Source organism: Oncorhynchus nerka, unplaced genomic scaffold, assembly GCF_034236695.1.
Source record: "Oncorhynchus nerka isolate Pitt River unplaced genomic scaffold, Oner_Uvic_2.0 unplaced_scaffold_38___fragment_2___debris, whole genome shotgun sequence".
Lineage (NCBI taxonomy): Eukaryota > Metazoa > Chordata > Actinopteri > Salmoniformes > Salmonidae > Oncorhynchus > Oncorhynchus nerka.
This window is the reverse complement of record NW_027040320.1, coordinates 145,387-159,539: the sequence shown is the minus strand read 5'-3', so window position 1 is coordinate 159,539 and position 14,153 is coordinate 145,387. Positions and strand designations below refer to the sequence as shown.

At 40.2% G+C, this 14,153-nt stretch overlaps 1 protein-coding gene across 1 annotated transcript in view; it reads right to left on the bottom strand.

Annotated features, from left to right (window-relative positions):
- Positions 1-203: 203 nt before the first annotated feature.
- Positions 204-14,153, bottom strand: part of LOC115142627 (complement C3-like) — a 53,565-nt gene continuing 39,615 nt past the window's right edge. Inside the window, exons 31-41 of the mRNA XM_029682223.2 lie at positions 13,814-13,873; positions 13,574-13,664; positions 13,304-13,352; positions 13,072-13,159; positions 9,396-9,485; positions 9,167-9,272; positions 8,750-8,839; positions 8,302-8,385; positions 6,605-6,688; positions 5,355-5,490; positions 204-524 (exon numbers count right to left, since the gene is read on the bottom strand). Coding sequence (XP_029538083.1) covers positions 380-524; positions 5,355-5,490; positions 6,605-6,688; positions 8,302-8,385; positions 8,750-8,839; positions 9,167-9,272; positions 9,396-9,485; positions 13,072-13,159; positions 13,304-13,352; positions 13,574-13,664; positions 13,814-13,873 — 1,023 coding nt within the window. The 3' untranslated portion in view covers positions 204-379. The remainder of the gene's footprint in view (positions 525-5,354; positions 5,491-6,604; positions 6,689-8,301; positions 8,386-8,749; positions 8,840-9,166; positions 9,273-9,395; positions 9,486-13,071; positions 13,160-13,303; positions 13,353-13,573; positions 13,665-13,813; positions 13,874-14,153) is intronic.

Here is a 14,153-nt window from a genome sequence, read left to right as displayed (position 1 = left end):
AACCAGCCAGGCCATAATTTCTTTGTAGATTTACCTTCATGGATATATGTCTTTATTCTTAACTGGTACATGCATACATTTTCATATGGGTATGCCCAGACGGTGTAAGTCAATTGCTTTACCTACTGAGCCACACAGGACCGCATGGGACATGGATGACCCTGGTTTAACCCCCTGACTGAGACTGGTGTCAAACCAGAAAATTGGAATAACATCTTTATTCATGTTTTTTTTTCTTTGCAATTATCTTCCAGTACAACGAACAAAGCATTTTAATTGACAAGTACAGCGCTAATTTAGGCTACAGTTGGTGCAGACATTCTTTTGCAAGGAAAAAATGTAACTGTGACAAATGAAAACAGAATAACACATGTTCACTCTAGTTTACACATCCTTCGTTTTCCATTACGTGAACAAAGTCATTGATTTCCAAACATCTTTCCCTGGTCGGACCCTGGATATTGCACTCATCACTTGTGGGCCAGGATTCGATCCATGTCCGCTCACCCAATACGTACTCGAATCTAGACACAAAGACATAGCTCTTAGCAGGGTTTGCGGTCTAGTAGCGTGACAGAAATGTAGTTACAGTTAATGAAATAGCTAATTTATAGCTTTGACAACTTGATGTTAGATGAAAGTAGTCTATGGGTCAGGAGAAACTGTAATCCATGGTTCAGTTTTCTTTAAACAGCCACTACAAACTTTAGCCACTGCTCGCATAAAAAATAATTGAAATTGATGAGAGCATATAAACATTTTTTGTTTCTCCAAATCACCTGAAATAAGTTAAAATCAACTCCATATTCGGCTTGATGTTACTTAAAGGTGATTTGGTCATTCAAAAAAGAACATGCTCACATCCCCCACATCACTTCCATTGATTGTTAGCTAGCGGTGGCTAAAGTTAGTTGAAGTTTGTAATGGCTGTTTAACGAAAACAGAACCATGGATTACAGTTTTTCCTGGCCCATAGACTGCTTTACGGGTGAGGAACCATCTAACAGCAAGTAGTAAAATACTGAACTACTCCTTGAAAGTGGATGCTGCATGCCATTGTTTGTTTCATCTGATCTACACTTGAAGGGTTAATCAGGAATCTGATTCCAAAATCAGATTTAACATCAGGGTGTAACTTTCAAGCCCAATTTCAGGCTTGCCCAACCCCTTAAAAGAATGCATTCAAATGAGAAGTTGTGAATGGGGGGAATTGCTCACACTTACCAGTACACTGGCACACTGATAATAAAATTATGTGCATCACAAGCAAATACGGCTCTGAACAGTTAGCTCACAGAGAAATGTGGACTCACATTTATTGCGGGATTATGTTGGGAAGAAAAGTGCAATTATCACCTTGAAAATGAAGACTAGGGGTTCAATTCAATCCCGCATTGCAGTATTTACACAGTAGCTCTTTATAAAAACCTTCAACTACTACCAGGGCGACCCCTCTCACAGGTATATTTTCACAATTAGAAGTGTGTGGGCACAGGATAAATATTGTAAATACATTATTTTTTACTATTTTTCTACATTGTAGAATAATAGTGCAGACATCAACTATGAAATAACACATATGTAATCATGTAGTAACCAAAAAATGTTAAACAAATCAAAATATATTTTATATTTGAGATTCTTCCTTGTAGCCACCCTTTGGCTTAACGGTAGCTTTGCACACTCTTGTTATTCTCTCAACCAGCTTCATGAGGTAGTCACCTGGAATGCATTTCAATTAACAGGTGTGTCTTCCTAAAAGTACATTTATGGAATTTCTTTCCTTCTTAAGCCAGTCAGTTGTGTTGTGACAAGGTAGGGGGGTATACAGAAGGTAGCCCTATACCAAGTCCATTTTATGGCAAGAACAGCTCAAATAAGCAAAGAGAAATGACAGTCCATCATTACTTTAAGACATGAAGGTCAGCCAACCCTGAACATTTCAAGAACTTTTAAAGTTTCTTCAAGTGCTGTCCCAAAACCCATCAAGTACTATGATGAAACTGGCTCTCATGAGGACCGCCACAGCAATGGAAGACACAGAGTTACCTCTGCTGCAGAGGACAAGTTCATTAGACTTACCAGCCTCAGAAATTGCAGCCCAAATAAAACAGACATATCTCAACATCAACTGTTCAGACGAGATTGTGTGAATCAGGCCTTCATGGTCGAATTGCTGCAAAGAAACCACTACTAAAGGACACCAATAAGAAGAAGAGACTTGCTTGGGTCAAGAAACACAAGCAATGGACATTAGACTGGTGGAAATGTATCCTTTGGTCTGGAGTCCAAGTTTGAGATTTTTGGTTCCAACTTCATGTCTGTGAGACGCGGAGTGGGTGAACGGATGATCTCCGCATGTGTATTTCCTACCGTAAAGGATGGAGGAGGAAGTGTTATGGTGTGGGAGTGCTTTGCTGGTGACACTGTCACCATGGCCACCACAGCATTCTGCTGCGATACGCCATCCCATCTGGTTTGGGCATAGTGGGACTATCATTTGTTTTTCAACAGGACAATGACCCAACACACATCCAGGCTGTGTAAGGGCTATTTTACCAAGAAGGGGATTGATGGAGTTCTGCATCGGATGACCTGGCCTCCACATTCCCCCGACTTCAACCGCAGAGTGAAGGAAAATCAGCCAACAAGTGCTCAGCATATGTGGGAACTCCTTCAAGGCTGTTGGAAAAGCATTCCAGGTGAACAACGCGGTGTGGGGGCTGCTGAGTGGCGTAGCAGTCTAAGGCACTCATCTCAGTGAAACAAGCCACGTACAAGGTTGAATTAAGCCACGTACAAGGTTGTCCTGGAAGAAAACTTGCTTCCTTCTGCTCTGACAATGTTCCCCAACTCTGAGGATTGGTTTTTCCAGCAGGACAATGCTCTGTACCACACAACCAGGTCAATCAAAGTGTGGATGGAGGACCACCAGATCAAGTCCCTGTCATGGCCAACCCAATCTCATGACCTGAACCCCATTGAAAACCTCTGGATTGTGATCAAGAGGAAGATGGATGGTCACAACCATCAAACAAAGCCAAGCTGCTTGAATTTTTGTGCCAGGAGTGGCATAAATTCACCCATCATCAATGTGAAAGACTGGTGGAGAGAAATGTCAGTAGTTTATAGAATAAAACTAAAATGTTAATTTTACCCAAACACATACCTACAAATAGTAAAACCAGAGAAACTGATAATTTTACAGTGGTCTCTTTTATGTTTTTTCCAGAGCTGTATATGGATATCTGCCTTATGTGGAATTAGAACCAATAACGTATATAAACCCTGGATTTCTGATGCTATGTATTGGCCATTGAGAGGCTTTGAAGCCACCGGTCGGCCATATTGGCACTCCCAAGTAGGAGCAGTCCACCATAGGAATGAATGGAATTATATAGTATTTCAATTAAATGTTTCAAGGACAAAATTACATGTATTTAAGTATTTTTGTTGTAACATTAGTACTCCAAAACATACTTGAAGGAAAATGTTATTTATTTTTTTCATTTTTAAGTTTAGCTCACATAATATCATTTAAAAGTATGCATTAAGGTCTGTAATATAATACTGTACATGTCTCAAAAAGGAATGTAGACAGTAATAAATGTATTTCTATAGCTTCCTAAATATATATATTTTTTTACAAATGAGGAGTAGTACCAAGATGGCTGCGCGGTGGCTTCAATACAGTGCCCCTCTTATAGGCTACCTGCCAGGGTGGCAGGGTTAGAGCATTAGGGCCAATACCTGAAAGGTTGCTAGATCAAATCTCCAAGCTGACAAGGTAAAAATCTGTCGTTCTGCCCCTGAACAAGGCAGTTAACCCACTGTTCCTAGACCATTATTGTAAATAATAATTTGTTCATAACTGACTTGCCTAGTTAAATTAAAGGTTCAATTAAAAAAGTTATACATATTGATTAGAGCTCACAACCATTCAACTACAGTATGAGCCAACTGTTTTAGCAGACTGCACCACCAATCTGTCATTGGTTGGGGGACAAATACAAGTTGACATGACCACCATTGGCATCTATTTCTTCTTAGGATGTAGCTACAAATATAAATGTATAATCCTCATAGCTTACATGTTTTTTTTGTAACATACATAGATGTGTATGAAACGGTAAGCAAAAACTTTGAATTGTTGTTCAAATTGGGAAATGTGCCTTACTGCCTTTTGAATTTTGTGTAACTTCAGTAGTCTAGGCAAGGATGAATCGGGCAAAATATATTGGCACACTCCAATTACCAAGACCATTACCAAACAAGGCAGGCTTTCACCTGCTTTTATAGAAAGACTTGAGGTGGTACCACCCAGCACATCTAGAAGGGAGGGTATTTCATACTGAACCCCTCCCTTGAGGTGGTACCACCCAGCACATCTAGAAGGGAGGGTATTTCATACGGAACCCCTCCCTTGAGGTGGTACCACCCAGCACATCTAGAAGGGAGGGTATTTCATACGGAACCCCTCCCTTGAGGTGGTACCACCCAGCACATCTAGAAGGGAGGGTATTTCATACGGAACCCCTCCCTTGAGATGGTACCACCCAGCACATCTAGAAGGGAGGGTATTTCATACGGAACCCCTCCCTTGAGGTGGTACCACCCAGCACATCTAGAAGGGAGGGTATTTCATACGGAACCCCTCCCTTGAGGTGGTACCACCCAGCACATCTAGAAGGGAGGGTATTTCATACGGAATCCCTCCCTTGAGATGGTACCACCCAGCACATCTAGAAGGGAGGGTATTTCATACGGAACCCTCCTTGAGGTGGTACCACCCAGCACATCTAGAAGGGAGGGTATTTCATACGGAACCCCTCCCTTGAGGTGGTACCACCCAGCACATCTAGAAGGGAGGGTATTTCATACGGAACCCCTCCCTTGAGGTGGTACCACCCAGCACATCTAGAAGGGAGGGTATTTCATACGGAACCCCTCCCTTGAGATGGTACCACCCAGCACATCTAGAAGGGAGGGTATTTCATACGGAACCCCTCCCTTGAGGTGGTACCACCCAGCACATCTAGAAGGGAGGGTATGTCATACGGAACCCTTCCCTTGAGATGGCGTGGAGTCACTTTACATTACGATTCCAATGGTACTGCTAGGGGCGAAAAGAGCTAGATTTACCACTAAAATACCTAAATATATCACTTTTGCAATGAACAGTCCAAATGAAGACCAGAATAGACGTGTTTCACTATAACTGAGCCTAAAACATCTGGTTTTCGTAAAAATAAAAAATGTATCATGAAAGTTGCTCTTTGCAAAAATATGAGTCGTAGGCAGGATTTCTCTTCAAAACTCTTTTGAAACTAGCGTAATGATGAGACATTTCTTACCTGTCACCACTCTGGATAAGAGCTGCCCTGTCTCCCATGAGCAGGTAGCTCTGGCCTTCTTCCAGATCCAGTGCCTTTCTACAGGAGGGGTGGGCCAGGAACAAGCGCTTTTCCCCGTCCAACAGAAGGTCAGTGCCTAAAGAGAAATTGAACATTAACGTTGATCTCATTTCTAAAGAACTTGGTGTTCAACTTTCTGAAAAAAGAGTGGCTTGCAAAACAAAAACATTTGCATTTGTGTGTAAAACCCATATTGTATTTCTAGGGAATATTTGTGTCACTCCACGAATACATTGCCTTTTATGTACTTCAGACATTGTGTGTAAATGTTGATAACACTTGATTTACCATTTGGATCACAAATATCTATGCTTTAACTAAACCATGGTAATAATTCCAATAGGAATGTGTTTTTATTCAAGTAAGGGATTTGTTTTCTCTGAAAATCCCCATTTTTGGCATGTCCCACATCATGTCAACTTCTCAGGAAAATGTAATCCCACATAACCCCAAGATTTTCACAAGTTTTCACCATCATTGTGAAGCCCTATTTACTTTGTTGCTTTGGGAAAGTCATTTCTGAATATGTTTACTTATTTCATGTGATTAGGGATTCATTAACATATGTCCCTCAGTTTTAAGGTCAACCTGAAGTCTCGTTTTAATCTGGTAAAATTAAGATTTTTTCCAATTAAATATTGAACATTTAATAGTCAAATCAAAGTGTAAAAGCATTTTCAATTTTCCGTTGTTTAATGGTGGAAAACTGAGCACATTGAACATAAATCAACCCTGTTACCAATCGATAGGTAGGCTAGAAATATTTTTAAAAGATTGCATTCAATTGCCCCTCCCTGTTACACACTACAAGCTTCCATTTCCCCTGTCAGAAGGGAAGTTATGGTTGATTCAAGATGAAATTGTCAACACTGTTACGATCAACCCTGTCACTTTTATATTAATTCCTCTTAATTAAACCTCTTGAGATGGGGAAACACGTTTTTTATGAAGTTGAACAGAATGTGAAAATTAGGTGAAAAATTCAAAATATTTATTTTTGACGAATTACACTACCCAATAGCCACTCAATTTGTGGAATGACACATTTGTGTTAAAGTGAGAGGAGCATTTGAAAATGTTAACAAAATATCAACTGTCACTGTTGATACACATAGTCATCCTCAAAATAATCCAGCAGTGAATGATTATCGTTTGGAAACTCCGGACTAAACATTAAGGACTTATCCTACCTTCTTTGATAATCCTTTTTATTTCCATTAGGTATGTATCGGTGTAGGACTCCAGTGTTGCGTTAACCAAGGAGGCTTTGAAAACTGTGAAAAAAAGACAGTCCTATGAATAAGTAAACATAAACTCAGAAAAAAATAAACGTCCTCACTGTCAACTGCGTTTCTTTTCAGCAAATTTAACATGTGTAAATATTTTTATGAACATAACAAGATTCAACAACTGAGACATAAACTGAACAAGTTCCACAGATATGTGACTAACAGAAATAGAATAATGTGTCCCTGAACAAAGGGGGGTCAAAATCAAAAGTAACAGTCAGTATCTGGTGGGCCACCAGTTGCATTAAGTACTGCAGTGCATCTCCACCTCATGGACTGCACCAGATTTGCCAGTTCTTGCTGTGAGATGTTACCCTACTCTTCCACCAAGGCACCTACAAGTTGCTGGACATTTCTGGGGGGAATGGCCCTAGCCCTCACCCTCTAAGCCAACAGGTCCCAGACGTGCTCAATGGGATTAAGAGCCTGGCTCTTCGCTGGCCATGGCAGAACACTGACATTCCTATCTTGCAGGAAATCATGCACAGAACGAGTAGGATGGCTGGTGGCATTGTCATGCTGGAGGCTCATGTCAGGATGAGCCTGCAGGAAGGGTACCACATGAGGGAGGAGGATGTCTTCCCTGTAACGCACAGCGTTGAGATTGCCTGCAATGACAACAAGCTCATTCCGATGATGCTGTGACACACCACCCCAGACCATGACGGACCCTCCATCTCGATAAACGCAAATCCGACCATCACCAGTGGTGAGACAAAACCACGACTCATCAGTGAAGAGCACTTTTTGCCAGTCCTGACTGGTCCAGCGACGATGGATTTGTGCCCATAGGTGAAGTTGTTGTCAGTTGTTGTCAGTTGTTGTCATGTCTGCCTTACAACAGGCCTACAAGCCCTCAGTCCAGCCTCTATCTGCCTATTGCGGACAGTCTGAGCACTGATGGAGGGATTGTGCATTCCTGGTGTAACTTGGGCAGTTGTTGTCGCCATCCTGTACTTGTCCTGCAGGTGTGATGTTCGGATGTACCGATCCTGTGCAGGTGTTGCTACATGTGGTCTGCCACTGCGAGGACGATCAGCTGTCCGACCTGTCTCCCTGTAGCACTGTCTTAGGCGTCTCACAGTACAGACATTGCAATTTATTTCCCTGGCCACATCTGCAGTCCTCATGCCTCCTTGTAGCATGCCTAAGGCACGTTCACACAGATGAGCAGAGACCCTGGGCATCTTTCTTTTGGTGTTTTTCAGAGTCAGTAGAAAGGCCTCTTTAGTGTCGTAAGTTTTCGTAACTGTGACCTTAATTGCCTACTGTCTGTAAGCTGTTAGTGTCTTAATGACTGTTCCAAAGGTGCATGTTCATTAATTGTTTATGGTCCATTGAACAAGCATGAGAAACAGTGTTTAAACCCTTTACAATGAAGACCTGTGAAGTTATTTGGATTTTTACGAATTATCTTTGAAAAACAGGGTCCTGAAAAAGGGCCGTTTCTTTTTTTGCTGAGTTTATAATTTTGTTCACTTTAATTAGACAATTGTGTCCAATAGGGAGAAAATACAAATATTCCATTGCAAAGCACTTTGCATCATTGTGCCATACTACTGAACACAATTGTCTGTCTCAAAAGACTAGAGACTTACCATAATCCATTCCAGCTTCGCAGGCTTTGTCCAACAATTTCACTTTACTCTTGTCTCCATGTTTCTTCTGGAAGCTACAGCTCTCTATGAAAGAAAGGTCATGTGTGAGAATGAACATGTCAAAGTAACCAGCCAATCTATATAGTGAAGACAGTATTACTTTGCCATTCAGTATATTAACATTAAGCTGAAATTCAGAACCTGTTTGGTGCAAACATTCCACTCCTTGTACTCTGGAGTGGAATGATGGCAGAAACAGACTGTTACCCAGGCTACATTAACGTATTATTGTACCGGCAAAATGATCATTCCATGTGAAAATGGAACATGATATTTTGGACTTTCCTGAGCATTGAATGGATGATGGTAAAAGGATCAGAGTAGGGTAAGCTGATCCTATAACTGCAACTACTTTTTTGGCAGCTATTTGGCCACCGAGGCATGGTACCTTCAGCACAACGGCACACATCTTCCTTACAAAGCCTGTTCAGGGTTCCGTCCTTCTTATTTGGGTGGTAGAACTTCACACAGCGGTTTTCTAAAATGACAAAAGTCCCTATTCAAGACAATTTCCGTCCGTGCGTTGGCATTTCTAGTGAATGCATTGTAGTCTATGAGGCACATGTGAGTGTCTGTGCTTACATCAGACCTGGGTTCTAATAGTATATGTTTTCTTTCAAATACTTTGAGTGTTTGACTGAGCCTGCCTGGAATGCCAAATGGGCAGGTTTTATACTTTTGGATCTATTCCATTTGTTCCATTCCACCAGACAAGCTGAATCAAGAACAGGTTAAGTATTTGAAAGAAATGTGAATTCTATTTAAACCAGGTCTGGTTCATATCCCCTCTAAAAAGAATGCATACCTTGAGCATAGTATTCATAAACGGTGACTCCGACGGGTTGAAGCAGACCTACATCTTGTACCTTGTGTATTCTGAACGCCACCTTGTCTGCTAGTTTATTAGAAACCTTAAAGGATACCGGAGACATAGTGAACGTTGAATAATACAATTAAGTCACGCCATTGTATACATGTCACAAGAGAAGAAGAAAGCCATTTCAATACCAGCGTGGCATGTCACAAACAGATACCTGGACAAGATAGATGATGAGGGAGCCCCTCTCTGACAACTTTTTGTCCATTTCAAACCTCTGAATGTACCTTTCCGTCCCGGTTGACAACTGCAAGCAGAAACACAAGAGTGAACTTTGAACCATTAATGTTTATGGTATTATCCACACAATTTGTTTTTCGCAAAATGAAGAAAAACTGTGTACTTAAGGCAATGCTGTGTGTTCATGCAGCCTGAAGGTTTAAGAGTATTGCCATAACTACATCAGAGCGGCATTTAAGCAGTTGTAATGGGTTGAACAATTTGACACTAGAAAAAGAGACATTCTTTTGATATTTTTTAAACCAAAAGTTAAACTGTCTAATTAATGTCGCATGTATCTCCTTTCAAGCTGTATCTGTAGTTCTACTATAAATCCAATAGATGGCGCTGTTACTCTGTGGCGGTAGTAGTGATGGAAGAAGTTCTGGCTGAGATTCTTCAGAATAAAGAATGCACCAGAACTGCGAACACAGTAACTTTTGTGTCCAGTTATTGTCTATAACAGGTATGTAAAATTATGTATGTAAAAATAACATGTTTATAATATCCTCAGTATCAATTCCGCCAAAGGTGTAATCACGTGTGAGGCCCAGTGCAGTCACAATTCTGTTTTGCCTGTGTTTTTGTATTCTATTCTATCTACCAACAGCTGATGAAACTAACATTGTAAACGTGTGACATAAATTGATCTGTGTTATTCCTGATTGTTGCTGGTTGAAACAGGACCTTGTAATCAGGTTTTGCATGACCTCTCAGCCAACAATAACAGCTAGTTTTCAGGATACATATCCCTTCTATTCGGCCCCTCACTCAGACCACTCTCAGACAGTCCTAGCAAAATTATTTCTCTGGAATTTATGTTGTTGCTAAAATGGAAGCACTTTTTCTTATTTTTGCCTATTTTAATGGAAAACTAAAAGAGTAAGGTACTTAACTGCTAACAAGGGACTTTAGTGCAGACAGTATGGTTGCAGAAGACTATAGACACAATTTAATGGTTTAAATAATCTGGTGACACTGAATGTAATGTGTAACAGTTTTATGCATTTTGTCCATATTCTGCCACACTCAGTTGGTTCTATCTGTATCAGAGGAGGCTGGTGGGAGGAGCTATAGGAGGACTGGTTCATTGTAATGGCTGGAATGGAATAATTGGAACGGAGACAAACATGTGGTTTCCATATGTTTGATGTGTTTGACTCCGTTCCATTGATTCCATTCCAGCCATTACAATGAGCCCATCCTAGTATAGCTCCTCCCACCAGCCTCCTCTCATCTGTATGTATAGCTAGCTACATGTTTATATTGTGTGAAATGGAAATATGTAGGACCATACTTGAGAACATTCAGAAAAGTTTCAATTCAAGGTTAAGTTTAAGCACCAGCCAATTAAAATTGTTGACTTAGTGTCACATGATAGAACGCTACATTGTAGCTGGTCCCATCAGTTAACCTGGCATACGTTTGCCCTATGCTAACCTCACCAGGTGAGCTAATCATCCAAAAAGTTGGTGCTCGTTTTAGTAACTGATTAGATTTTGCCGTTTGACTGCTGTTAAGGAAAAGTGTTCTATCACGTCCAACTACATCGCCAATTTGAATGGCCTAATATGGAATTTTAACCGGATATAATCATGTTCACATAGTGAGGTTAGCATAGGGCTAAATTTGCCAGGTTAAAGGAAACAGGAAACAGCTTAAATGTAGCCTTTGATCAAGTGCAACTACGTTAATTAGGGATAGGCGTTCCATCAACGGGACAATTGTAAATCATGTAGCGCCGTGTGTCATGATCTCAGATTTGAGAGAAACAACAAATATCGGAACATATTCAGTCTTATATCGACTGAAAGCTTAAATTCTTGTTAATATAACTGCACTGTCCAATTTACAGTAGCTATTACTGTGAAAAAATGCCATGCTATTGTTTGAGGAGAGCTCAAAACAACAAACACTTTTTTTCACCACGACAGGTTTGATAAAATCACCTCTGACGGTGAAATGTCTACTTACATTCTGAAATCTTGCTCTGATTTATCATCATAAGGGTCCCCAGAGATAACATGAAGTTTCGTCAGATAAAAGCCTTTTTCACATCCTAAAAAGGTCCATATAGCATGCACAATCGATTTTGTATTTCCACTCATTCGATTTGCAAAGAAAGGAATCTGTGAAAATCTAACCCTAAACGTTTTTTCAGCCAGTCAAATTATGTTCGTATTTATTCCTTAGAGATCCTAGAATGTAACCAGACTTCATTATATCATTAGGAGTGTAGTATATCCTCTAGGACACGAAATTTGGTCAGAGAGCGACACCTTCATGGCGTGCCGATGACACGGGCGGTCTTCACTTGATTGACTGTAACTTTGTCAAAAGCACCAATCGGGGTCAAGCAAAGCTATCTAGATAGCCAATGAGCTGGGAACCCCCGTATCTGTTGCACAATTTTGCTGCTAACCTTGTGCGACAGCAAACCTTTTCCTTTTGGACAAAAATTGCAAAAATATTGAGAGATATGAAGTTATGAAAACTGGGTGTTTTGCAAATGTTGAACTTACAATATGGCTACTAATACTGGAAAAGCTAAATCAAAGTCCAAGTATACAGATTTAACAATATTCTTGCAGAAAAATGTAAATGTGTCCTTCACGATTTGCCCAAATGTACCTGGGTTACTTCACACTAAATGTCATGTAGCTTGCTCATACTTCAAGTATCGGTCTGAAACTTTGCACATACACTGCTGCCCTCTTGTGGACACCATCAGAATTACAACCAGAGTTATGTCTAGATTTGGGACCTCTGTTGCATTTCAAAGATGGTGGTAGAAAAAAAACTTCTACCAGATCTATTGTGTTATTTTCTCCTACATTCAATTCACATTTCCACAAACTTCAGTGTTTCCTTTCAAATGGTATGAAGAATATGCATATCCTTGCTTCAGGGCCTGAGCGACAGGCAGTTAGATTTGTGGATGTCATTTTAGGCAAAAATTGAAAAAAAGGGGGCTATCCCTAAGAATTAACGATTTAATTGGCTGATGCTTAATTTTAAACTAAAAAAAAAAAAAAAAACGTTTGCAAGTATAGACCTAAATAATTTTACAGGGAAATATCACAATTAGGCCAATGAAAGACTATTAAGGATAAGAGTACATACAGATCTGCTATCTTAATTTGACCATGTTTCTCACAGCAGGAAGATAGTACTGCAGCAACAAGAAATTTGAATTATCATGTGGATTATAACTACTGAACATTTGTTGTGGGGTTTGATACATTTTTCTTTAGGGCAAATCAAGTCTGACATGTGGAATCTTTAGAAGCCTTTTTCAACCTCAAAAACAGTACAATTTGCATTTCTCTGCAACAATGGAGTGATCAAATTAAGATGGCATATCTGCAAGCTGTTTTCCTATGTGAAACAGAAATTGTCCAGCCAAAAGGAGCACTGTGATCCCTCTCTGACATCCAATGAATCCAGAATACCTGGAGTCGAATCTATCTGCAAGAAGCACAGTCGATACTAATGACCCAGTACCTGACCATACGTTTTCTGGATCCATGCCCGGGCAACAGTACTTCTAGGTCTCAGAAAGGCAGTAGCGATGCACCATAAGCCATCTGCTACATCAACATTTGTTAACTCACCTGTTTCAGATCCTCAACGTCAACTACAAAGCCAGTCAGCAAGCTGATGTCTAAAATGGTCATGGTGGCATTTCTGTCAGATTTAAACCTTGGGAGAGAACAGGAGTGTCCTTAAGAAAGACTTCCTTTTCCTCACTGGATAAGAATACAATCTAACAATAATATTGGCCTAAGACAAAGTATGATGGTGATTATAGTATTGCCCGAGTAATCAGGTTTTTCGTTTACTTACAACACGTCAATGTGGAGCATATATGTCTCTTGGGCTCCGTTGAGTGCAACTTTAAAGACAAGAAATGTCATTTTGAAGGTAGATTTAGCAATACGACATCATCGTACACAGTGGGGCCACTTCAGTCATGCAGATATCAACAACCACCAAACTAGTATCTCTAGTAGCTCTTTTCCACATTTCAATGAATTAAACAAAACAAACAAAACGTCAGTTATCACTGTTGAGTGGCAACAAGTTCAAATACAATAGCCACGACAAGTAGCCTACCTTTAGCCTGCTTTATTAGTTCCACATCAAGCACAAAGTTTTTGCAGTCTTGGTTCTTCTCTATGGGCATGGCATAGTATATGGTTTTAACCTTGACATGGATAGGCAAGGAGAGGGTTGGTGTTACTTGGTTATCCCCGGGTACAAATTTTATCTTTATGTTATCAATCAAATGTCTTCACACACTAATTAGGCTAATTTAAATCCAGTGCAATTTAACTCCCCCCCCTTCCTTCTTACCAATAATTCCACAAGACCAGTTCCTGTGGCAGTTACTGTGAAGTTATCATGCAGCTGGACCTATACAGAATACAAACTTTCATTTAAGACTAACAGACAATATAGATTTCCTCCGTCTCTCACTAATATCAACTATTCTCTTAATTCACTTTCTCTAACATACATTTCTCCTTCCCCCCTCTGTGATGCAGGTTGCCTTGTTCCTTTCCTCAGGGAACCATGTTCACACCACAACATTCTGACTGAGAAATGTGATTCGAGTGACTCAAAAGTTTGTCTCGACTGTGTTCTAGGCTCATGGACAATAGGTTTGCACTTCTCACGTGTTACAAAGAGACTT